General features: G+C 41.4%; 1 protein-coding gene across 1 annotated transcript; it reads left to right on the forward strand.

The window, feature by feature from the left end:
• The first annotated feature begins 68 nt into the window (after positions 1 to 68).
• Positions 69 to 26,796, forward strand: ANP32B (acidic nuclear phosphoprotein 32 family member B). The gene is made up of 7 exons (XM_090274468.1): positions 69 to 455; positions 9,530 to 9,679; positions 13,937 to 14,059; positions 19,363 to 19,552; positions 23,854 to 23,978; positions 24,994 to 25,063; positions 26,346 to 26,796. The coding sequence occupies exons 1-7, from the start codon at positions 402 to 404 to the stop codon at positions 26,411 to 26,413; spliced, it is 780 nt and encodes a 259-aa protein (XP_090130594.1). The 5' UTR covers positions 69 to 401; the 3' UTR covers positions 26,414 to 26,796.
• Positions 26,797 to 27,131: the final 335 nt, after the last annotated feature.

Raw genomic sequence — 27,131 nt, forward strand, 5'->3', positions numbered from 1 at the left:
GCCTCCGCCCCTCCCGCCGCGTCTCTCCGCCCCGTCCTTGGTGCAACCGCGGCCACCTAGTCGAGCGGCGCCGCGCGGGCCCGAGTCGAGCGGAGCAGCCGCCTGCGCCGCATCGCCTGTTTAAGCGCAGTGCGGGGCCGCGGCCGGGGGCGGCGGTAGTGAGACCAGCGCTGCGCTCCAGCCCCCTTTTCCCTCCATGGTTTCTCTCCGCTCCCGTGAGTAACTTGGCTCCGGGGGCTCCGCTCGCTTGCCCGCACGCCGCCCGCTGCCCAGGACCGCGCCGCCGGCCTCTGCCGCCTGCAGACCCCTTCCGACGGTCCTAGCTGCGCAGGCCGGGACGCCTCTCCCCCCTCCGCCCCCTCCGCGGAAAGTTAAGTTTGAAGAGGGGGGAAGAGGGAAACATGGACATGAAGAGGAGGATCCACCTGGAGCTGAGGAACCGGACCCCGGCAGCTGTAAGCAGAGCCCCCTTAGGACGCCCTCTCTCTCCGATGACTTGCATGTAATGGTGGCCACCTGCGGGGCCCCGGCCGCGGGTTCTCTGGCCCCGGAGCGAGGAAGGGAGCAGCTCGCGGGCTCGGACGGGGAAGGCGGGCGGGAGGGCGCGGAGGGGGGAGCTAGCGCGCGGGGATTAACTCTTTGGCGTCCGCGGGGCCTTCCGGGGAAGGCGGCGGGGTGGGAGAAAGCAAACTTTGAGCTCCTCATCCGCCCGGGTTGTTCCCGGAGGAGCGTGTGTGCCTGTGGCCGGCGGCGAGGGAGGGAGGAGGGGGTTGTGTAACGCTGGGAGCCATGTTTGCAGCCTCCCAGGATGCGCGGCCCGGCTGGGACAGGGCCTGCCGAGGAGCTGCGCGGCCATCCCGGGCTGGGCCCGCTGCGGGCCAGGCCGGGCTTCGTGCGCCCTGGGCTGCCCGGGGGAGGGGGCTCGAGCGTGGAGGGTGGGGGTGGCTCCCTCAGCCCGGCCTCGCGTTTGGCGCCGGCACGGTCGAGGGCAGGGGCCATGAGGCGAGAAGGACGCTTTTTGCCTCGGAGTTGGGCGAAAAGCCCCCTCGGGTGCTCAGGGGCTTAGGCGGGCGCGGCCTAGCGCGCGCTGAGCGGGGGAGGGGCGAGCTCGAGCAGCGGAGGTGGCGCAACTGCCGCCCTTCCCGAGGCCAAGTTTGAAAAAAGGACGTGGTTCCCGCCATTTTTCAAGCCTAAAAATAAAACTTTCTCCACCACGTCTCTCGCTTCCCCTTCGCCTTCCGGGCCTTCCACACTCCCAGCCTTCCAGGGCAGGTCCCGGTCGGTCTGGGCCAGCCGTTGTGGCGGCGGCGGAGCCCCGGACCCTGTCCGGGAGGCTGGCCCCTCGGTGTGGGCGGGCGGCGGCTCCTCGCGCCAGCCGGGGCGCGCCACAGACCGACACAGCGCCATGTTGGCGGGCACCCGTCTCCCTCCGCCGCCAGAGCCGGCCTGCGGCTCGGCCCTGCCCGTCCACCCCCGGCGCTGGCTGCTAGCCGCCGCTCCCCAGGCGGAGCTCGTCTTGTTTTCTGCCTGCCTCGCCAGGGCTCGGCTGGCACTAGTGGGAGCCCTGCGCCTCGCCGCCGACTCGTCGTCTCTCCGGAGCGCTCTGTTCTCCTTCCTTCTTAAAAGGGCAACGCCAGGCGGCCGGCTCCGCCCGGGCCAGGCTCCGGGGGTGCGGGAGGGCCTCCGAGGCCTGTGTCCCAGCAAGCGTGTAGTGCGGCCGACTGAGGCCTGCACTCTTGGGTCGTGGGTCGTGGCTGCGGGAGCGGCGGGCGGCCCTTTAAGAATAGCTCCTTTCTTCTCCGCCCCTACCCTCCCGGTGAACTGGAGCGGCTCTCCGAAGCCCGGCAGTTCCGTGCCACCACGCGGGGAGGCCGCGCCCCCGCCTGGCCCCTCATCGGGTGAGTGTGGCGCGCTCTGGCCAGAGCTGAAGACCAGGGGAAGTCCTCCAACCGTGCCCCAATCTAGAGGGTGATGGGTACGACTCTTGCAGTCGGATAGCTGTGGGAACAAGTTGCCAGCTTGTGGTTTACCTGGTGTGAAGTTTTTGAATCCCTGAGGTCATCACAAATGAGGTTGGGGGCGCTGCACCGCGTGGTAACCCCGAGCGTCCCTAGGGGATCTGAGGGCGTGGGCATGTCGACAAGGTCCCCTGGGTTTTAAGGTCGATGCCGGACTGCGGCCGTCCCGTCGGGTTATCAGTCAGACATTTTGTGTCGGCCACGTGCTGGTATAATGAAGGGTTAAGCTTCTTCACACGCTGAAACTCAAAAAGAGTTGTGTTCTTGAGCTGTTAATTTCAGGCACTTAGGTTATTTCTGGGTAGTTGTAAATAAATAGAATGTGGAGTAAATTTAGCCAGAATTTCCAAAAGAAAATACGCACATGGATCTAAGTGTTTTAAAATCTAGATTTGAATTACTTGTGCGCAAACTAAAGTACTCAGTAAGACTTGACTTGGGGTGGTGAACACACAGTACAACATACAGATGATGTATTATATAGAATTGTACACTTTAAACCTACATAATTTTATTAACCAGTGTCACCCCAATAAATTCAATTTAAAAGATTTTTTTTAAGAGGGAGAAAACCTTACAGCATTTGGCAATCAAAAAAATAATAATAATAAAGTACTAAGAGCAGTGTTGTTCCCAATGGGAAATACAGCTGGGCTGCTGTTCCACTGTATCTTCATACATGAGATAACTAATATATTACTTTTTTAAAGTGTGAGTATGTGTGCAAGTGTTAATTTTTCAAGTAATCACCTTAGGCCTTACCCTCTTGCTAAAGACAGGCCAGTCATGTGGCTGTTTAATTAAAAATCAATTAAAAGGTCAGTTTGGCAGTTCTATTCGCATTTCAAGTGTTCAAAAGCCACGACTGATTAGTAGCTACTGCATTGGACAGCACTAGCTTACTGTAATCCAATGGTTCGTTGAATAAATATTTGAGTACTAACAATATGTTAGGACCTGGAAAAGCAGTGTGAACCAGGCAGAAAGCAGTCTCTTCGGTTCTGAGACCTCAGACCCCTGTGGTGCCTGCTGCACTGGTGCAGGTTAGGGGCCTGGAAGAGTGTTACAGAGCCAGCCAAGACTGGGGGGGTAAAGCAAGGCTCCCCGAATGGACTCTGATGGGGAGACTGAGACCAGTAGGAGGTATGTTCTTAGGGAAAAGACAAAAGCTTTGACCTTAAACTGAAGGCTTTCCAGGAGAAAAAATGCTGTGGAGTTTTGAAGGGAAATTTATAAGAATTAAAAAGTGTTTTTGCACAAAAGCATCATTCTTAAGGCAAATGAGAAATTCCAAGATGCCTCCTTGAACACCAAACTCAGCTAGTTACGTGGCTCCTTGAGTTTGTGTGGGGCCAGGTCTTAGAGAGTTGGCTTGGCCACTTGGGATCCTGACGACTCTGTCATTTGGGGAAAGAGGAAGACTTCTAAGTCCAAAACAGTTCTTTATATCAGAGGTGTGTTCTCATAGTTGAAGAAATGGCTAAGATGGCTTTTTAAATTAAGTAATCTTCATAAAGAATGGTGCTAACCATTTAAAAATGCAGGCAAGGATAGGAAATATTTTATATAAAATATTTGTATTGTCCATTACTTCACTAAAAACAAATTGTACAGCCCTAGAACATAGCATATACAACACAGATTGTTGGTACAAGCACCTTGTTAACTATGCATCTAGGGACAGCTGGCCTTGATATTAGCTCTGTTTGAGATTTTTGTCCAAAGTTAGAGAGCCAAGCAGTTCCTGTGGTTCACAGTCTAAGCCCCTATGGAGCGCTGCTGGGCTGTATGCTGGAATGAGACATTTAATATGCCATCAATAACGAGTCTTTCCTTAGTCCCAATTTACTGAAAAAAATGTAGGTTTTCCTCACATTTTCCCCAACTTTCGGTGTCCGTTGTGATATAATTTTGAGCTCAGTGGAGTATTCTAATTGCACAGCAACTAATTGTTTTTTTTTCCTTGTATGAGTAATACATAAGCATTGAAGAAAAATTTGATACAGATAAGCCAAAAAATAGTATAGATAAACAAAATATAAAAAATAGAAATCTCTTACCCACACTCATTCTACCATTTAGACATTCTGGTGTGTTGCATTTAGTTGGTTATAAATAAAATACAGTAAACATTTTTATCTTTCTGTATAATTATTCATTATAGCCTCATTGTTAATGTATGCATATATTATAATTTAAACATCCCCATGCCATTTTAAATAGTACTGAAATAAACCTCTCATAAAGTGAGTCTGTTTTCTGCCAAGTTGCTTTTTAGAATGTTTTCCTTTACCCACCAGTAGCATATGGGTATTTCCTTCATACTAGTAGTTCTATCACCTAATCACATTTGAGAATCACTAATATAAATATGTAGTTATTTTGAAAACATTCTTTTAAAATAACAGTAGGGTAGAAGGTTTGAACATTGGTTAACTCAGAAGAATGGAAATTAGCAAGAGTAGCAGGAGTTACTTTTTCTTTCTACATTTTTGGATTATTTCAGTTACTACAATAATCATATATTTTCTTAAAGGAGAATTGGTAACTTTAAATGACCTTTAATTCCGCCATACTTTTTCTGGCCTCTTATAACAAGGATAACATAAATGGGGAAGGTCACCCAACCAGTTAGATAAAATTGATCTCTGTTTTTAGTGTAGCCAGGGGAATGGGGAGTGAGAGCAAATTGGAGAAGACAGAAGGGAAATCGCTTGATGTCTTCTGCAGCTTCCAACTCTTCCCCATGACTTTTAGCTACAGTATAGCTCCAAGTTTTCAGTGAAAACAGTATCACATTGCTGGTGCTATAGAAAACAAAAACAAGAGTTAAATAGGAATTAGGAAATATTTACCTTAAATTCATATTTGAGTAAAGGCTAGTTTAATTGGAAAATGAGTTATGAAGAAGAGTGAATTTGACCCCAAAAGTTAAATCACCTACTTTTGAGCAGAAGGCCAGCTAATTATTTTGGACCAAATAACTCCCCCTAAGTTGTACACACAAATATACAAGTGCCTGCCCAAACTAGGGCCATTTCTCCTTGATTAGAACCTCCCATTTATTCTGGATTTGGATTGGGAGGCAACAGGCTTATATATACACCTGTCTGGCCCCACCCCCACCCCCACAGACACACACTGCTCCATGCACACTCTTGCACAGTTGTTCTCTTCCTTGCAAGGCAGACTGAATCTCTTCACACTTCGGGAAGGAATGAGGGGATGGACAGTCTTTATCTCGAATGCTGCTGACATGGTGTCTGAGAGAAGATACCTTTTCACCAAAGTCCTATTTAGAACGTCAGACAGGCTAGACGGCTGCTGGTGGAGGTCTTTCCAGGCCTGTCACACTTGGGCACAGCACTCAGTGGGACCCTCCTGTGGTCTCTGCTTTCTGCAGTAATTCCCATTCTGCTCTATCCTCTTACTGTGCCTCTGTCTTGGGGAAGCACATTTCTTTACATCCTCAGTTTTCCTAGAAAGGTGCAGGGAATGCCTCTCTTGCTAAGCCGTACAACCCTCTGCCCTACTCTCCCCAGTAAATTCTTTTGCCTCCTACTCATAGGGAAAATTAAAGGTCTCAGCATGCGTTCCCTGAACTTCTTGCTCTTTCATTTAACAGATTCATCTGCACCTGTGCCCATCCTAGCTGTCTTCTGCACAGGAATAACTGCCCTGCCTCCAGTGAGAGTAGAATGATACTGGGTTGGCCAAAAAATCCATTATGTTTTTTTTCCATAAAAGACACATTTTTCATTTTCACCAATAATTTGATTGATTTGGATATTCTGAGTATGTCAGCTATCACCTGCTATTGATTGGCTTGTAGTGGGTAGAGGCCAGGGGTGCTGCTATCCATCTTCCAGTGTATGAGACAGCCCCGCAGCAAAGAATTACTTGGCTAGAATATCAGTAGTACCAAGAAACTTTGCAAAACACTTGACACATTCAGTCAGTCACAGCACCTTCTCCATATGCTGCACAAATCTTTATTTCAGTTGTTTTGATCTTTCTTGAAATAATAAACCATAATACACCAAAAATGTTGCATGTCTTCTTCCATCTTCAGTATTGAAATGGCTGCACAAAAAGTTCAGCAGTTTTGGTAAGCTTTTAAAAAAATGCACCCTGATATGACAGCTGTCACAATTCAATTTAACAAAATTGTTTCAAATGAAATTGAAGACAACTAAGTGCTTCCTAGAGCCACCATATGGAAAAAACATAATGAACTTTTAGGCCAACCCAATATCTCAGTTTTAATATGCATTTGTATTGCTTCTTGTAGTTAAACATTTTTTTAAATGTCTATTGATGATTGCATTTTATGGCTTGTCTGGGTTTTTTTTTTTTTTTGGGTCAGTACTTCTTTTTGCCTTACTAGGGTAAAAACAACATGCTCACGAAAAAGGTGAATAAATGCAAATACCTAGAATTTTCACATATCAAGAAAGGTCATAAAAAATGTTAAATGGTTGCCATTTTAAATACTCAGAAATCAATAATAGATTAGTAGATTCAAATGGTATATTCTTTCATGTAGCAATAGACTGAGAAAACAATCCTAATTACAAAAGAAGTTTTACATTAAGAGATATTGTGGCATTATTTATAATAGGCTTTTGTTTATATCCAAGTTTTCTCTCATTTCATCACCTGCTCAGTCCCCTACAACCCTGACACTCCCATGCAGTATTCTTAGCAGTGACTTTTATTTTTAAAAATAGATTAATATTCTTATCATTGAAGTGCAAAATAAGGTTCTAGAGAAAAGTTTCTCAGCCACTTGCTTCTCTCCCTGAGTGTTCCTAAGATTTTATGTACAAATAAGGTGAATGTGTGCTATATTATGTAAATAACAACATACATTCTGTATGTTTTTCATCCCACAGTATGTCCTGGAAATGAGTATCTTGTTGATGGGCATTTAAGTTCTCTAATTTTTTCAATCACTTGTGCCTTATTTCATAAGCCTCTCTGGGCGTTTCAAACTAATGTTTCACTTTCGGGTACTTCTGATTCTTCTCAAATCTCTTTTCCAGTATCCCTGGGGCTCCATCCTTTGTCCTCTACCTAGGAATTCCATGCTTCCACTGCTGTCTCCATCCTGATGACTCCCAAATACAGAACTTACAACCCAGACCTCCCTCCAACTCCAAACCCACATGTCCATCTGGGGTTCCTTTCACCTGGACATCCCATGGGAACCTTAAGCTTGGTATCCCTTTTGTTATTCCTTACACATCTCCCTCAACAAGCTGTTCCTCTCTTATTTCCATCTAGCTACGTGGTTCCCCTTTCTCTAAAGGAGAACCTCAGCTCCTCTCCATCATCTTCTGTACTTATTTGCTAACCTGCAAAATAACACTTTAACATTTTTTTCCCAATTTCCTCTTTTTGATTCCTGTTCTACTGTTTGGTTCAAGAACATGTTTTAATTCACATTTCGTTGCTTTATGGTAGTTTTTAATGATTCTAGTTACAGTAGAGTTTTACTATTTGAGAGAAATTGTCCAAAAGCTGATTTTAGCCAGTGAGCTGGAAGGCAAAATGGCTTTAGAGGCAATATGCCTGAGTCCTTAATTGGCTTTTGGCATAGTAGTGTGATTCTGTATAATAATTTTGCATTTTCTGTCAGATATAGTTAAAGTCCCCCAAACGAAATGGGACCATCTCAGGAGTGTTGCAGTATACTAAGGTGGGTGGCGATGACAGTTGACCTTTTTATGGTTTGTTGGGTTTTTTTTTAAACGTACAAAGGAAATACCTGCTTGTAAAAAATAAAAAGTATAGATATGAATAAAGTAGACAGCAAGGGTCCCTGTCATTCCCCTATTCACCCCCTTTTCCAGAAGTTAACTGAGAAGCAGAGAGGTTAAGTGACTTGCCCACGGTCACACAGGTTCTAAGTGGCAGAGCCAGGATTCAGCCCAGGCATCTGTCTCCAGAGTCCAGCTCTCCTCAGTTGACCTGTTAGGTTTTCAGATGTGCTGACTTTCACTAGAAGGAATAACAGCAGAGGTATTTAGAGAAAAGAAGGAAGGGAGGAAGGAAGGAAGGAAAAAGATGTAATAAGACTGCATGCACTCTGAGGCCAGGGCTTCTGAGTAGGAAGTAGGCAGGGCAGTGAGAAGTAGTGAAGAAGCAAGTGAGAAGTGGTGGTGGTGTGGGTATCACTGATTCTGTAAATCTGTTTCCTTCTCAGTACATGGGGGATGGTGCTGCAAAGAAAAATAAGTTCTCCATAAATAGCAATTATTACAGTGGGATCCTTGGATTTTGTAAAGGAGGATGAAGCCATTACTAGCTCCTATCATTTTACAACTACCAGCATCTCCCTTTCTCTCTCCCTCTCTCCCTGTCTCTCTCTCTATATATACTTGATTAATGCTATTAAACTTGGCAGATTCACTGCAAGAATGCCTTTGGCAGTTAAAACTAATTTGCATCACTATAAATTGATCAGAATGTGTTAAAAAGTTGCAAGTTTCAGCGTCAACCACAGGGCAAGTGTGGCTAATAAAGATTAGTATAGTATTCACACAGTAGACTATTAAATACAGTATTCCCTCACTTATTGTGGGTATTACATTCCAGACACCCCCGCAAAGTAGGAACCTTACATTTATTCTGCACTCTTAAACCTACGTAACTTTAACAACATATGTATACAGTACCGCAAAATCCTGTGGTATAGCAAAAAACCCGCAATACCTAATTAAATATATTTTTAAAAATCCTGCGATACAGTGAGGCCACGATAAGTGAACTGCCATATAGCAAGGGACTACTGTAATCAGTATTCAGAATCTTCAGATGTGATACCTTTGGATGGATTTGAGTTCTGAATTTCAGGACCTCCAACGAAGGAGATTTTATGGTCTGAAAAAGGAACCTAAATGTCATGTCCGACAGTTCTCTCCCCTGTCATTCTCACATATAATCCAAATCAATCTTTGTTTTGAATTAAGGCCTTTTGTCTCTTGACCCCTTCGTAATGCCAAGATAATCTTAGTGAAGATGAATAAAAACCACAAGTGGAAATGTATAGTGCTGCCAAAACCTGTTGGTGATCTTGACAGGAACAGCAAAGCATTCCTCTTTTCCTGTGTCAGTCTCCTGGGCCTGGGCGTGGAGACTCGGCCTAAAAGAGGGCGAGGGGCATCTTCACGCTGCATTTGTCGTTAAAGCTGCCCCTTGGGAAGAGGAATAGGGGAGATACGGTTTCTTCACTTATATCTTAGGAACTGTAGTTTCTGTCTCTGGAAAGGAAAGAGTTTAAATCTTTATTTATACCATGGTGTAACATTCCACCCTTGGTATCTATTAGTATATTGTTACTAACGGCTTAATCATTTTTCATTTATTTATAACTGTGATCTAGGTCTAAGTAGAGGCTGCCTCTATATGGGGGTGTTTTGCTGGGTATTTATGGTTGGAGTTTTTGCTCTTTGCTTTCTGTGTTTTTGAAAACTTGTCCTTTTTTCTTCTTCCTTTGTCATCCACAGGTTCGAGAACTTGTCCTGGACAATTGCAAATCAAATGATGGGAAAATTGAGGGCTTAACAGCTGAATTTGTGAACTTAGAGTTCCTCAGTTTAATAAATGTAGGCTTGATTTCAGTTTCAAATCTCCCCAAACTACCAAAATTGAAAAAGGTAAGTGCTTTTTCTTTGACAGTAAAAGAGAGAACCATCTTGAGAAGGGAAAAATGTATGATTTTACCTATAAGGAAGCATTTAGTGTAGCAGAAAGCACACGGCCTTTGGAACTGGGCATATCTGGGATTGAATTACAGCTCTTTCGTTTCTTTGATGGGTCATCTTAAGCAGGTTATTTAATCCTTTTAAGGCTCAATTTCCTCACCTGTAAACTGGTGATGCCACCTGACCTTACAGAATTGCTGTGATGTTTGGAAATAATACACGTTGGATGCTAAATAATAGTAGTTATGAATTATTTTGTAGATAATTTATTACTTTATTATTATAAATTTGTTATAATGTTAGATACGTTTTGTCCTTAGTATGCTCTGGTTTAGGAAACACAAGTGCCCTACAACTTTTCAAGTTTTATATTTGTTGATTAAGGGTGAGTTTAAGTAGTAAAAACTTTTCAAATTTGTAGGCTTTGTGATAATTCAAACCCATTGTGTAATTTTTATTTATTTATTTTAAGATTTTCTTTTTTAGAGAGAGGGGAAGGGAGGGAGAAAGAGAGGGAGAGAAACATTAATGAGAAAGAAACATTAATTGGTTGCCTCTTGCGTGCCCGCAACTGGGGACCTGTCCTGCAACCCAGGCATGTGCCCTGACTGGGACTTGAGCCCGTGACCTTTGGGTTCACAGACCGGTGCTCAATCCACTGAACCACACCAGCCAGAGATCCATTCCATAATTTTTAATTACTAGAAGTTTAAAATGTGTTGTGACTTACTGCAAGAATTCATTGTAACAACGCTACTGTATTTCCCTATCCTAGCTGTTGGTCCATTGTTAGCACTTCACTGGTCTAATTGCAAATCAATCACTATCCCCCTCTAAACCCCCTCTTAAAAAAAGTGGGGGGAGATGTTTTTTCATGGCCTTGCACATTTAACTGTCACAGAGCCCCAGAAAGTCAAAACTGGAAGAAACTTTGATCTTTTAGCCTAGCCCCTTATTTTACAGGCACACTAGTAGACCTAGAAAGATACAGTAATTTGCTTAAAGCTACTAGCAAAGGTGGTTAGTGCTAGAGCCAAAACTAGAACCATATCTCCTTTTCCCTAAGCCAGTACCTTTTCTATTATATACAGAAAGTTATGTGGTCATGTAAATGTTGCAGAATTCTTTACTCTTTAGGTGTTCAGTTTATTATCTAAACAAAGGTGTGGTCAAATTTAAACAAAGGGCAGGTAGGCTGTTCCTGTAGCTTGCTTTGAGTCCTGAGAGGGACTTGTTTTTTACTTAAGTACATGAATTAAGAACCAGAAATGCTTTTTACTTATTTGCTTTATTTAGGTAATAAATGTTCAGACAGTCTTCATGAGTTTCAGGGTGACCTGCTTCCTATACAAAAGAATCATGTTATATTTAAATTGGTAAATTTTTCCTTTCTTCTGATAAGTATGTGCTTTAGAGATTCAAGAGTCACCCTTTTTATTTGCATGGGTTATTGGTGACACTGGAAGTTCTGATTAGCCCACTAAACAAGTGATGTCTTTAGCGTATATCCACATAAACTTGATACTAGCAGATCCTAGTAGTATGTGTTACGTGTTGTTTTCTTAGCATCCTGACACATTTTCCTGAATTACTGGAGTCTGTGTACTATAAGACTTATTCAGAAAATAAGTGTATCAGTGATCCATCTCTATAGAGGCTTTATTAAATCCTTCTGAAGTCTTATTTTAATCAGTTACTTGTAGAGTTAGTGTAGGAATGGAGATAATCCATAAATCAAACTTAAAGGCAGGTAGATGTTCTCACAGCTGGTGTGGACTTTGTTTACTTCCTAGAACATGGGTTGTTTTATAGCAAGAAACAGGATCTGAAAGAAATTTGGTATATATTAATAAATGTCTCAGGTTTCCTAAAGTTATACATTGCTTTCATTTCAAAATAATAATGCCACTGAATCCTTTGGCAGATTGACTTATTTCTGTTACTTAAGATATTCTTGTCAAAGGGATGTGACTATTTCGTATGTGTGATACTCTGTATTCTGACCAATGATAATAAGTTTTTTTTTTTTTTTAATTTAATTTTACAATTTATTTATTTTTAGAGAGAGGGGAAAGGAGAAAGAGAGGGAGAGAAACATCACTGTGTGGTTGCCTCTCATGCGCCCCCAACTGGGGACCTGACATACAACCTAGTCATGTGCCCTGACTGGGAATCGAACCAGCGGCACTTGGTTCGCAGGCTGATGCTCAATCCACTGAGCCACAGCAGCCAGGAGTATTCTTTTTTATTTTGATTTACTAATATCTCGATAAAGCTAACACTTGAGTCTTTGTTGAGTATAGACTTATATTTTAAAATCTCTACAATGAGCTCTGGCCAGTGTGGCTCAGTTGGTTGGAACATTGTCCCATACACCAAAAGGTTGGGGGATCGATTCCTGTCAGGGCACATACCTAGGTGCAGGTTTGATCCTTGATTCAGGGTGCATATGGGCGTATCTATCTCTCTGTCTCTCTCTCTCAAATCAATAAACATACAAAAATTAAAATTAATAAGTAAAATCTATACAGTGATTTGCTGTTTGACTGGAATATCCCATGAGAAGGAGAGATTTTTCTGAAATGTTGCGTTCTCTTCTGAAATATTTAATAACACCTAAGGAGCAGGCTTGAATTGTTATTTTCTTTTTTTAAGATTTTATTTACTTTTTAGAGAGAGGGGAAGGGAGGGAGAAAGGGGGAGAGAAATATTGAGAGGCAATCATACGTGCTCTGATTGGGGACTGAAACCACAACCCAGGCTTGTGCCCCAACCAGGAATCAAACTGGTGATCTTTTACTTGTGGGACTAGGCCCAGCCAACTTGAGCCACACTGGTCAGGGCTTCAGTTGTTTTTTAAACTCATTCTTTCAATGATTATTTAAATTTTTAAAAACTACTCTATGCTGCATAATAGGATTATTTTATTGCATGCCATAGACAAAATTATGTCGATGTTTTCATGATCTGCAAGGTACATAGCACAGTGCAGAGGGCATGGATTCTTCTGAAACTAGCCTGTCTGGCTTTGAATCACAGGTCCACCACTGTAACAGCTGTGTGCTCTTGGCATGGTACATAGTCTCTTTGTAGTTCATTTTCCTCCTCAGTCAGTGGGATTAATCATTCTACCCACCTCATGGGGTTATTGTGAGATTGAGTTCATGTGGAGGGGTAGACAAAAGTAGGTTTACAGTTTTAAGTATGTGAAACACAATTTATTCTTGTTGTATTATTTATTGTAGTATTTTCCATACAAACAACTGTAAATTTGTTTTTGTCCACCCTGTATTTCTAGTGCTTTGAACAGCACCTGGCACTTAAGTACTAAGTAAGGGTTAGCTCCAGTTACCATTTTACCATTTTTGGCCCTTAAAAATAGGAAATTAAAACCAGCAGTATGGCGTAAGTTTTTCATCTGCAAAATAAAGAATTTGAATTAAATGCCCTTGACCATCTAATTTTTCCAAGCTCCAATATCTTTCATTCTAAGATTCTAATATTCCTTTTAAAGGCTCATTTCCTTCATTGGCACACCACTTGCTGTGCTACTTGACCTGCAGCTAAGAAATTAGAGTAGGTCCTTAATAAAGGCCAGGTTTATGCAAGAAGTGGCCTCCAGGGAGTTGGTTGTATCAACCCTGAAGCTGTTGCCCCACTCCCTTTCCGGAGGTCATGGACCTTCTTTAAGGGCTTGTTTTGGGGCCTGTACTACTCCTGTAGTCTTCAGGGCAGCATTCCCTGGTGGCTTCCAGATGTAGAACTCCACACTGTGTCAGCACTACAGAATCAGATCAGGTTTCAAGTGGGCATAGCAAGCTCTGCTTGGCACACAATCAGCTGTTTAGAATGCATGGACCATTTACCCTTCCTGGCAAGTATAGAGTATTACAACTTCTCAAAGAATTCTAATTTGCTTTGACCCACTTTTTAGGTTAGATAATGTATTCACTGATGTTAGGGGCCAGCTCTTGAGCAAACTGTTATAATTAGCAGGTAGTTAAGAAAACACAACTCTTCTCAATCCTATCCTGCCTCTCCTCCCTGGGAAATGTTGCTGGGATCTGTAAACCACTCATTTGGGTTTAATCAAACAAAATGAACATAATATGCTCTAATAAAAATAGAGACCATTTGATCTTGGTATTTAAGAACTATTTGCTCTTCTCTGTATATTTGTGTGTGTGCTGTATGCATTTTCTCTTGCAGCTTGAGCTCAGTGACAATAGAATCTGTGGGTGTCTGGATATGTTGGCAGAAAAACTTCCAAATCTCACACATCTAAATTTAAGTGGAAATAAACTGAAAGATATCAGCACCTTGGAACCTTTGGTAAGTAACTGAGAATTTGGAAACCAGGACTTATTGGTCATTTTCATTTTCATATTACTTTATAGTAAGGGAAATGATTGGAAGTAATAAATGATTGCCTGATACTGTGGTAGCTTCCTTCAAAGGGGAGTTCTTTTGTTTTCTTCTTCTTTTTTGTCCTTTTAAAATTTTACATGTTTACGAAATTAAACATTTATTTTTCTTCCCCAGGCTGGCCTGGCTATTCTATACTTTTATAGAAAAAGCTATTTATATTGGGTGGCATATCTGAATGTAGATGGAACAGAAGTCCAAGGACAGTTCCAGTATGTTTTAGGTCTCCTACTCCATGATTTTCTACTCTAGCTGGCTCACCATTGCCCAGAGTTTTGCATGGGAACCCCAAAATCCTTCTCAGTCTTACATACTGGGATAAGCTATGGAAAGTTAACTTGAAGTGCAATGGGTTTAGACTTGCTGTGTGACCTTGGGCAAATTGCTGCTTTTCTCTGGGCCTCAGTTTCCTCACTCATGAAACAGTATAATAATCCCTACCTTACTTACTTAGGAGTTCTGAAAATAAAATAAGGTATTGCACTTACTTTGCTTTGTAAGTTGGGAAGCTGTGCTAGCGGGGTCCACCCTGTGTAGAAGTTGTAGTGGCCAGAAAAGAGCTTTTGGAGGCAAGGATTAATGCAGGGTGTGGGGCAGCCCCCAGGCTGTTCTTTTTGGCTGACACCTGGAAATTTCTATGCATTCAAGATTGTTAAATGACTGTTTTTCCTAAATATGACATTCTATAAATTTGGCATACCAGTAGAAGTCCATTTTAATGAGGCTAACATGATGTACATAAAGTCAGTGTTTCCATTACCTTCCAAGCATCAATTAAGAGAGGGTTACACAGCAGATAGGGATTGCCTTTCAGGATCCAGAAGAGTAGAACCCAAGAGGATAAGGCATCCTCTGCTATCTTTTATGATGTCACAGCATATTTATAATATTTGGATTTCACATCAGTTGTATGGAATGTTCTGTTAATATTTCAAGGGAAGATAGAGTTAAACTATGACTTCTTTCATTGAAGAGGATTTCCTGTCAGAATTATACGGTCTTTTCCCTCTTAATTAACAGTTGAGGTGCTGCTCCAATGTAGATTTCATCATCTTTTACTGAGCTGCTTTACGTGTACGTTTCATTAAGTGGACCATGTTGAGCTCATATTTCTCATAAATGCTGGGAGCCTGTTTCTCACCTCTGCTCCATCAGTTTTGCCCCTTTTCTTCTGCTATAGATAGGCACACCCAGATTTCTAGACTCCCTCATTAAAAAAATTTTTTTAAAATTTATTTTTAGAGAGCGGGGAAGGGAGGGAGAAAGAGGGAGAGAAACATTGATGTGTGAGAGACATATCAGTTGGTTGCCTCTCGAACACACCCTGGCACTCACCCTAGCCGGGGACTGAACCCACAACCAAGGCGTGTGCCCTGACCAGGAATTGAACTGGTGACTCTGCTTTGTAGGATGATGCCCAACCTACGGAGCCACACTGCTCAGGTCTAGACTACCTCATTTTTACTAGTTCTATTCTTCCAAACCAGTCCCCATTTCCAATGTTTAAATAAACATTTATTGAATTTTGCAGTAACATTTGCCCACTGTAACCTCATGTAAGCCACAGAAGAGAGAATAACTGTAGAGAAAATCAAGTTTAGAAAACTTAATTACTCAATGGTCACAGGATAGCGGCAGAATAGGGATTCAAATCCAAGTCCACCATTCTTTGTTCTTGGGACCTGTTCTTTTCTTATCTTCAAATTTATTCCATATCCAAATTGACCTAAACTGTTTCAACAGGAGCACTACATTAAGTGCCGATGGTATCTAGGTTGGACATCTACACTAAGCCTTTATTGTTTGTGTTAATGACAGACCTATCATTTTGGGTCACCGTGAACATGGGAACCCCCTTTTTTCTGGAACATAGGACCAGGTAGTACCTTTCCATGCTAGATCACTGGCTGTTGCCTAATTCTTATGGCAACCTGAGGCCTCTTTGATGTTTCATCAGAAGCCTTCGTCAGTGCCCTAGCACATGGAGGCAGAGCAGAAGCAAACATGGTGCAGAAGCTTGGGTGTTCGTGACCTGATCAGTGATGTGTGAGGGCCCTTTGGTGGCTGTGAAAGTCTCAGTCCCCTGGGACAGTGAAGAATGAGAAGTAATCGTTGTTCTAGTTAACCATTTTGGGAGGATCTGCTATGTGCCATACACCGTAGTGGGTGCTTTGTGTACGTTATCTCATTAGTAATCCTCAAGGAACATTTCTGCAAAGTAGGTAGAAATAGCATGGCCCTCATTTTACACATGAGGAAGCTGAGGCTTGGGAGAGGCTGAATCCCTTGTCCAGAGTCACACACTTGGCTAGCCAATGAGAGAGCTGCAGGGCTGCACACCCAGGGCTGTCTGGGAAAGCGTGAGCTCCCGCCCTTCTCTGAAATTGCTGCTCATATTCCTAGGGGTGCTAAGTGGGTCCTCTGCAGTTAGAACATGGAATAAAATAAAACTGTAGGAGAAAGTGAAGGGGGGAAATGTTGGGTCCATTTTGACTTCTGAAAGTATTCTTCAGTGGGGAAAAACACCATCCTCATCCTCATTAACCACATACATTTGAACACCGTCTACATTGAGCCCAGTTCTTACAGTCAATGCAATGATTGTGAATGCCTCTGCTTGCTACAGGGATATTAATCGAGAGACAAAGAAGGCATCAATTCAAACTTCCTTGGACACCTTTTTTAAGAGACCTGGGCCATCCAAACCATCCCCCAAAGCCCTTCTAAATTCTAAGAAGGCAAGCAAAATTATTGTTAATAAAATGTTTAATGTTTATTATGGCTAGCCTATTAATTTTAGGCCACATTTATGATATGATAGAGCTGTGATTTTTTTTTTTTTTTTTTGTAGCAGTATTTAGACATTACATTGGGATCCTGAATGATCTGTGTGTAGTGCATTTGGGGCCTTAAACTGTAATTTTACTACTTGAAACAATTCTAGGTACTACAGTAATTTATGACTTTGTTGTTTATTTGCTTTCACTTAGGTTTCTAGCATACTTTCGGCATGTTCAAATTATAATGGGTTCTTTTTCAAGAAGAAGTCAAAAATATTACAGATTTAGAGTTTCAGAAACAGGAGAGCCTTGGAGGCCCTATGTACTGGGATAATTGAGAGAACTAGAGAAAGGGCTTGGGGCACCATAGAGCATGAAAAATCAGGGGTTTAACACATTTTTTGTGCATTTTTTCCTGGGGAATATTTTGAGAAGTACAGGGCTCATTCCTTTGAGCAATGAATTTTTAGACTGAGCCTCTTTGGGAAAGCTACCTAAATTTACTTGTGGTTATATCCTAACTGGTATAGAGCCAACCTTTTTGTGAAAAGAGTTTCCAGTATGCTAGCTAGTTGTCTGGGGAGGTATTTCAGCATTTCTTTTTTCTCTTTGGCAAGAATTCATACCTGGGCTTCTGGAGGTCAGGGCCTGCCCACCGGGGAACCTAATCTGAAAGCTACACGACATAAAAGCAGCTCTCCCAGTGATGAGAAGGACTGGGGACAGCTTTCTGAAGACCTCAGGGGACTGACTTACATAACGCTGGTGTTTTGAGGAGTACGGTTTCCTGTTGCTGTAACTCTGCTCTGTGTTCCCAAGGGCTGCTCAGTGAAAATAAAATAAGTGTGGGAACTTAATGTTTGACCAGGAAGATGATGATTTTGTAAGTGCAGGGGTCAGCAACACTTGCCTCTAAAGGGCACAATAATAGATCGTTTAGGCTTTGTTGGCCAGTCACTGTCACAATTACTCAGCTTTCCCACTGTAGCACAAAAGAAACCGTACATAATATATAAACAAATGAGTGTGGCTGTGTTTGAATGAAACTTATTTTACAAAAACAGTCAGTGGGCCGGAACAGGCCAGCAGACAAATACAGACACCTCAAGTCCTGAGACAAGGTTTTGTTTAGTCTGCATTCTTCTCAGGTCCTTGTGAACATTGAAATAACTTTCCCAATAAAGCATCAAAGCCTTTAAACATCAACATGTATTTTTTGCAACTGAACTTCATGCAGAGATCCTTTTCCTATTTTTTTTTAACTACTTTTTTCTTAGAGAATACCAAGCTTTTTCTTTTGATTCAGAACCATTAAAAGTTCCATTTATGAAGCTATGTAGCACATGCCCTTCAGGCTTATTGCCCCTATCCTGAAAGGCACCAGGCTACATAGCACTTCACATTTTGTGTTTGCTTTTATATGTATCGCACCCTCTGCACTTTTCCATAAGAGGGTCTGCTCTCCCTTCCTGTTGCTCTCTCCGTACTTGCCTATAATAATGCCTCTTCCTTCCCAACCTCATAATTTGCTCTTAATCAGAACTTAATAGATGTGGGGTTAAAGTACCAATACGTTGATGTCATAACAGATGAAGGTCTGAGTAAAATCCTGGAAATTTTCCTATCCACTTCGGTTGCTCAGAAAGCTTTTCTTGGCCAGGCTTTTAGATCCTAACTATTATAAATGAAACGGAGGTTCCAATCGAATGAGGTATTACAACAAAGTTTCAAGGTATGGTAACAACAGAAGATTACATGGAAAACTCTGGTAATAAGAGTCATTCATTTCCCCCCAAATTATAAAAGAGTGCAATGTTTCTCTATTTCTGAAATTTGAGCTCTGAGTTTCCCTTCCTTTTCCCCAGCTTGTATTGGTTTCTGTCTTCCTGGAAAATGTCTGCACCACCTTTGTGCTTTGTTACATTCCGATCTCTGGTGTTTCACATCGATGTCTCCCAAGTAGAAATCTCCAACACCTTGAGATTGAGTTGATTGATTGATTGATTGGATTGGATGAGTTTTTTCCCATCGAAGATAATGCTTGATACCCAATGAGTTCTTATTGGCCACTTGATAACTCAAATGTTTAAATTCAGTTTTCAACCACATTTATTAAATTCTCTGATTTGTCTCATAGTGTGAAAAAATCCAGTTTTAAGAACCACTTTTTTCAAATTCATATTTCTTAAGACCAATGCTGCCAGAAAAAGACAGTTCTTTGAGAAAGGGTTAGAGAAGGGAAGGACCAGTTAAGAATCTAGTGGCCTCTAATATAAAGGTTGTGAAGGACTTGAAATGTTTTCCTGTGTACAAGGCTGAGTGGGAGTACTTAATTGAATACAAGCCTAGAATTTTACCTCTTTAGGAGATGGGTTTTGTTGCTTATGTTCCTTTGGTTTAGGAGGTGTGTTTTTTCATCCTTTCCTTCAGAAAAAGTTGGAATGTCTGAAAAGCCTGGATCTGTTTAACTGTGAGGTTACTAACCTGAATGATTACCGAGACAGTGTCTTCAAGCTCTTGCCCCAGCTGACCTACCTGGATGGCTATGACCGAGAGGATCAAGAAGCTCCTGACTCAGATGCCGAGGTGGATGGTGTGGATGAAGAGGATGATGATGAAGGTGATTGGATGTAACATTTATGAGCCTAATTTCTGTCTTTAAAGGGTTCTGATAAAGCTACTGAATGTTCTTGCTGTTGAGAAAAACAACACACTCATGCCTATAGGCATTTGTTAAATTTGGAGCTAGGACCTCTGTTTAATTTTAAATAAGTTCTTGGGACATTGAAGCCTTTTAAGTGATTCCAAATAAAGTTTGTTAGCTAATGCCTTGAATTTCATGCCTAGAGATCGAAGACTGCTGCAACCAATTGAAGTATTTGTGATTTACAATTTACTAAAAGGACTATCATTTTATGTCCCCTGCCTTTCTCCTAGCTATTCCCTTGTCTTGGTTATTGCTTTCTCCTCCTTACAAACGTGTCTTTGTCAACACTTCCAGGAAGACTGTTCTGACACCCATTAGAGGTTAGGTTCCTGAGCATGCTAGAACATCCTCTTGCTACCTCATTCATAGCACTTGTCACTCTCTGCTATCCTTGTCCCTCCCAACGGTGCTATGACTGTCTACTTGGGTAGGGTTTTTTTTCCTCTATTCACAGGGCCCAACACTTAGGTACTTGGTACATGTTTGTTACATCCAAATAAATAAAATAGCTTTCCTGCCTTTAATATATGGCTACAGTTTAAGAAGATGATGATTTCCAAGTACTATATGATGGATTCCATTTTTCATTAATAAGGGAAATAATCTCTGGCTATAACATAGAATTAGAACATAGTTTTTATTTTTGACGGTTGATCAAGTTTTTTTACATTCAGTTATTTTTAAGAATCTTCAAATATCTTCTACCCAAAATATTCCTTCTGATCAGCTTGTGCTTTTCTTGCACAATGACGCATTTACTGTGAGTCATTCTTAGGATAAATGGTTTCTTGCCTCCAGGTGGCTTAGGGGAAGCAGAGTGATTAGTTTTCACATCAGTCAGCATGAAGAAAATGTATTCTACTATAATTTCTGATGTCGCTGCGATTTGTGGTATTATTGTATTTGAAGCATTGTTTAATTTTTTTTCTTCTAAGTTTTAAGTTTTAGCCCTTATATTTATGTCTGTGGTCTATTTTAATTTTAGTTTTTCAGTTACAGTTGACATTATATTAGTTTCAGGTGTATAAGGTAGTGGTTAGGCACTTATATAATTTACAAAGTGATCCCCCGGCACCATACATAAGTCATTACAGTATTATATACTGTATTGCCTATGTTTTACTTGACGTTGAATCATAATTTTAAATATCTCTTTTCTATAAAGATAAAAATATTTAAGACAGAAGATTGAGAAAAGCAGGAGGAAAAATATCAGGCAGCTTGGGTGTGATTATTGGTGTAGTTAGTACTCTGGAAGCATTTTTACAGTTTTGTAGGATATTTGAAACAAGACAAAAAGATAGGATAAGGTGGCAGCATGGACACAGAATAGGACATCTCACTCTGTTCCAAATATTTATGTCAAATAGTCACAAGTGAGCAAAGCGTGTGGTAATGGAGAGGCACCGGCTGCTTGTGTCGGTCGGAGTGTGAGCTGGGACTAGGAGATTCAAAGGTTGAATCAGTGTTAGCCCAGCAGAGGAGAAAGGGAAGAGCGTTCAGAGGCCAGGAGGCAGGGGAGAGCACTGCAGGCTCCAGGACCTGGAGAGGTGGGAACTGCTTGGTGGGAGGCCACCTCCAAATGGAGGAGAGACACAGAGAATGGAGGTGTCTCTCAGCCTGCCTCTCCTGCTGGTCAGAGGGGTCTCCCAAGTTCCCCGTTTGGGAAGCTTTGTAGTGGTACCCTTACCTGAGAAGGATTTTTTGTTTTGTTTTCAGTTTTTTCTAACTTTGTTACTATGGAAATTTTTAGACATAGACAAAGGTGGAAGTCATAACAAAACTTCGTTGCATCATTTCTTCAGTGAGTGTATTTTATTGATTATGTTGTTACAGTTGTCCTAATTTTTTTTCCATTTGCTCCCCTCTGCCCAGCCACCGCCTTCCCTCCAGCAGTCCCACCCCCCCCTTAGTTCATGTCCATGGGTCATGCATATAAGTTCCTTGGCTTCTCCCTTTCCTATATTATTCTTAACTTCCCCCTGTCTATTTTGTACCAACCAATTATGCTTCTTAATCCCTGCACCATTTCCCCATTTCTCCCCCATCCCCCTCCCAGTTGATAACCCTCCAAATGATCCCCATACCCATGACTGTTCCTATTCTGGTTTGCTTATTTGGATTTTGTTTCTATTTTTTAGATTCAGTTCCTTTTTTTAAAAAAAATAATTTGTTTATTTTTAGAGAGAGGGGAAAGGAGAAAGAGAGGGAGAGAAACATCACTGTGTGGTTGCCTCTCACTCGTGCCCCCAACTGGGGACGTCCATGCAACCTAGTCATGTGCCCTGACTGGGAATCGAACCAGCAACACTTGTAGATTCAGTTCTTGATAGTTGTGAGTTTGTTGTCATTTTAGTATTCATAGTTTTGATCTTTTTCTTAAATAAGTCCCTTTAACATTTCATATAATAATAGCTTGGTGATGATGAACTCCTTTAGCTTTACCTTGTCTGGGAAGCACTTTATCTGCCCTTCCATTCTAAATGATAGCTTTGCTGGATAGAGTAGTCTTGGTTGTAGGTCCATGCTTTTCATCACATTGAATACTTCTTGCCAGTCCCTTCTTGCCTGCAAAGTTTCTTTTGAGAAATCAGCTGATAGTCTTACAGGCACTCCTTTGTAGGGAACTCTCTGCTTTTCTCTTGCTTCTTTTAAGATTCTCTCTTAATCTTTCACCTTTGGCATTTTAATGATGATGTGTCTTGGTGTGGTCCTCTTTGGGTCTAGCTTGTTTGGTACTCTCTGTGCTTCCTGGACTTGTATGTCTATTTCCTTCGCCAAATTTGGGAAATTTTCCTTTATTATTTTTTCAGATAAGTTTTCAATTTCTTGCTCTTTCTCTTCTCCTTCTGGCACCCCTATGATTCGGATGTTGGCAGGTTTAAAGTTGTCCCAGAGGTTCCTAAGCCTCCTTATTTTTTTTAATTCTTGTTTCCTCATTCTATACTGGTTGACTATTTTTTTCTTCCTTATGTTCCAAATCATTGATTTGAACCCTGGTTTTCTTCCCTTTACCATTGGTTTTGTGTGGATTTTTGTTTGTTTGTTTGTTTCACTTAGCATAGCCTTCACTTCTTCCCTTATGCATTTGCCATAATCAAGCATATTTGTCAAGCCTTTGAGCATCTTTATGACCAGTGTTTTAAACTGCATCTGTTAGGTTGGCTGTCTCCTCATCTGTTAGGTTGGCTGTCCCCTTGTTGCTTAGTTCTCCCACTGGAACCTTGATCTATCTGTTCCCTCTTTTGGGCCATACTTCTCTGTTTCCTCATCTTGACAGGCTCCTTTGTTTGTTTGCCTCTGTGTCTTAGGTAGAGCTGTTGCTCCCGTTACATTGTAAGGGGCAGAGTCTTAGGTATTTGTCAGTACAGGGTGACCTGTGTATGGGGGAGGGGTCCGAAATGGAACAATGCCACTCACTCAGTACTCGCCCCTCTTCCAGGCACCTCTCCCACCGCCGCATGGGACTGGTGCCTCTCTAGCTTTGCCCTGGTCGTCGTTCCCAGAGTGGGTGGGTCCTGTGGATGTTCTAGGGCCATGGGGGCCCTTCAAACAAATGGACTCTGCTGAGAGATCGACAGTTTCTTCTTCCACCCCAGCCCCCACTGCTTTGCACAGTCAGAAGCAATGAGGCTCTTATTTTCCTCAGTGCTGGGACTGTGGGCTGTGCGGCTTGGTCTAGGGCTGGGAACGCTCCCCAGGTGTCCCTCCTGACTTTTTAAAACGTGTGACTGTACTTTCTGCTGGCCTGCCACTGCCGCATCTGCTGCCGCTACCACACCACGTCCTCTCCGCCCCAGCTCTGCCCCTCTGGATGAGTTTCTTTGTATTTTTGTTTGTTGGACTTCCATGTAGCCTGATTTTCTGGAACTTCTGGTTGTCTTTAGTTTTGTGGTAGTTGTGTTCCTTCTTAATTGTAGAGGGAGATGCAGCGTGTCTGTCTATGCTTTCATGCCGGAAGTCCTTCAGTGAGTGTCTTAATGTACATCAGTTTACCAGGAGTCCTGGCCTCCAGATTTTAGGAGACTGTTGGACCAAAGGACTGAGCTACAGCATCTTGGGAGAAAGAGGGTGACTGTAGTTCATGGTTTTCCCTGACATTGGTGTAGCCCAGCATTTGTTCTGTGGACCAACCATAGCTCCCCTACACGTTAGCAGGCGTACCCAGTGGGACATCAGGGGTATCTAATGAATTCCTTTTGGACTAATTGCAGAAGGAGAAGATGAGGAGGACGAGGAGGATGAGGATGGTGAGGAGGAAGAGTTTGATGACGAAGAGGATGAAGATGAAGATGAAGAGGTAGAAGGGGAAGAGGATGAAGATGAAGTCAGTGGGGAGGTCAGTGCAACTCTGCTGTCCTCCTTCCTAATTAAAATTAGTTAGAAGCGTATGGTTTTTTAAAAAGAAAGGAAAAGGCTTTTTAAAGAAATTAGAAAACTTGTGACTAGACTATCAGCCTGATTAATTTAGCTCTTGTAACTTCCATCCCCTTTTAATAAATACTAAATGGAATGCTAACTGAACACAGTGCTTAGCTCTGCAAGATAAAATTTGACCATTTAACTTGGGAGGAAACAATGAGTTGAGTAGTCTTTCAATAGGGTGAAAAACCTAGAAACATTGAAAACTGAAGTTATGTCTGTCCCTTTGTTGTATTGAAAGGAAGGGTATGCTTACCAAGTCTGAACTTGTTCTTATATATGCAGCTCAATTCAGCAAATACATGCTTCCTTTGTTAAAGAGCTGGGGATGCAGAGTTAAATAAGAATGTGGTCCTGCCCTGAAAGAGCAGGCAGTCTGGTTTAATGGGACACCTAGTAATACAGTATCTCAAAGGAGCTGAGTGCCATAGAAGGACAGGAGAAAGGAGTGACTTAACTTGGACTCTCAAGGAGGTTTGTGAAAAGTCAAAGGAATTTTAGGCATCATCAACATGCATGTTGTTTTTAGTACAGAAATAAGGCTGAGCATTTGTATAATTTTCATAGGTCTTTAATGAAATTAAGTTCCTGAAAGAAGCTTTTTATAACAATGGTAATTTAGAAATCTTTGTCCAAACCTACTTTGAAATTCAAGATTTTTATATCATTTCTTGAATTATTCATTTAAAATTTATACTAATTAAACATGTCTGGCAAATAAAATGCATGCTTCTGAAAACAATTTTCAAAGAAAATTTTAAATTAAGCTTATTAAGCAAAACCAACATATCTCAGTACATCAAACTAGATAAAAATAACATTAAAGTTTTCTCCTTGATGGATTGTTATATTTACTGAGAAATTATTTAGTTTTTGTATTTCTCAACTTGGCAGAATTAATCTAATAATGCTATGCCATTACCATTCTTTAGGAAGAAGAATTTGGACATGATGGAGAAGTTGATGAAGATGAAGACGATGAGGATGAGGATGAGGATGAAGGTGGGTCTAATGCATGCACCTTGTTCCTTCTCACTTAAAAATTGGGGTGGGGGCAGCTTTCCATTAATTTAGAATTTGGAACCACTGAGAAAATACAATGCCCTTTGCCCTGGTGGTCGTCATAGGCTCTTTGTATAGCTTGGTCAACATGTGCGCGCTAGTGCAGCTCACCTGCTCTATAGCGAGCAATTAAGAATGCCTGTTTGAGGGAAGGGGGTCCAGTTTTCAGTCCCCACAGTTGAACTATGTTTTTAGACCCCATCATTTGGGTTACTGTCAGGCTTGAGATTTCTGTGTTTTGAATTCTTTCATTTAAAAAAGTCTTAATTGGGTCATAATTTTTGCAGGATATATACATATCACCTTCCCAATTTTATCAGTGTTATTCCTCCCCACCCCCAACCAAAACCAGTGAAACCTCCATTTATTTATTACTAATTGAAAGTACAGATTCTCATGCTTGTGTAGGTTTTAGAGTACCCGGCTGTTTGCTGTGCTTTCCATTGGTTCAAATATTTTCAGCATCTGTTCTCTATGTCAGGCACTAGACAGAATTTACAATGATAGAACAATCGTTTGGACCTGGTTTCTGCCTTCAAGGAGCTTTTTGGAACATAATTTGACAAAGATTTAGCTTAATTGAAATAGCCTTGAATTTTTATTAATTGAAAAAACAATGATATGTAGGTCTCTTGTGCCTAAGAAATCTCTTTTCAGTTAATGCTAACTTGCTACAATTTGAGTGTTGCCCTGTTTAAGGCTAAATACTTTGTGTTATCTCATTTACTCCTCAGAATAACACAAATCAGTACCATTGTTTCCATTTTATAAAAACAAGGAAACAGACTGAAAGGGAAGGGGTTAAGCAGCCCGCTCAAGGTCCATTTGTTAATAAGCATGGTTCGAAACAGTCTTACTCATTCCAAAGTCCTTGCTATGCATTTTATTTAATAACTGCTAGCATCTTGTTGGACCAACATGTGTAAGAAACATTTGGAAGACTGAAACTTAAAATTGAAAAAAAAAAAAAATGGTTTAACTTTGCTATGATTTAAGATGCTCCTGTGCATTTTGCCCTTCTTGGTTCTGTGGTCACCATTTTTGCTTTTTAAAATTAATGCCTTTTTATTAACAACCTATCAGATCAAACTGACATCTTTTTTTAACTATTAACCTTTTTTTAATCTCTTAACCATCAAAAATTTGTTTTTGCCTCTGTTAGCAATAACCTAGGCAAAATGCCTTTTCAGTTGTCTCAAAGCGATTTTTTGTTATTGTACAGAGGAGGAAGAAAGCGGGAAAGGTGAAAAGAGGAAGAGAGAAACAGATGATGAAGGAGAAGATGATTAAGACCCTAAATAACCTGCAAGAAAAGAACTGTTCAGTATTGGTTGGACTGCTCATATGGATTTGGTAGCTGTTTAAAAAAAAAAAAAAAGGTAGCTGTGATACAAACCCCAGGATACCCACCCACCCAAAGAGCCAAAGAATAGTTCCTGTGACATTCCGCCTTCCTCCATTTAGTCCCTTTTGGAAATTCACCACCAAGCTTGGGAACTGCACCCCAACAAAATTGTAAGCGTTGTTAGGTTTTCATGTAAGACTCTTGCTGTAGCGTGGATAGCTGTGATTGGTAAGTCAACCGTCTGTGGCTACCAGTTACACCAAGATTGTAACAGCATTTTTACTTTCTGTACAACAAAGAAGCTTTGTAAATAAAATCTTAACATTTGGGTCTGTTTTTTTCATGCTTTTCTTTTCTTTTTAATGAAATCTTTTTACATTAGGACATTTTATGTGACAACTGCCAAAAAGTATTTTTAAGAATTTAAGTGAAATAAACATGTTCCTCTTTGGTAAAGCCTAGTTGTATGCTTACATTTTTAAATTGGACTTTAATTGTAAGCTCACGTTAAAACACACTAAAGAACTGGTTTCTTTGGCATTTTTATATTAGTGTTTATTGAAGGGAAATGAACAAGTGTGTAGGATCTTGAAGCATTTAAATCTAGTTTCATTCTTGATGACTGTGGGAATAAACAAAGTAGGCTTTTTAATAATGTTTGAA

Source organism: Furipterus horrens, unplaced genomic scaffold (genome assembly GCF_987537825.1).
Source record: "Furipterus horrens unplaced genomic scaffold, mFurHor1.1.pri manual_scaffold_4, whole genome shotgun sequence".
NCBI lineage: Eukaryota > Metazoa > Chordata > Mammalia > Chiroptera > Furipteridae > Furipterus > Furipterus horrens.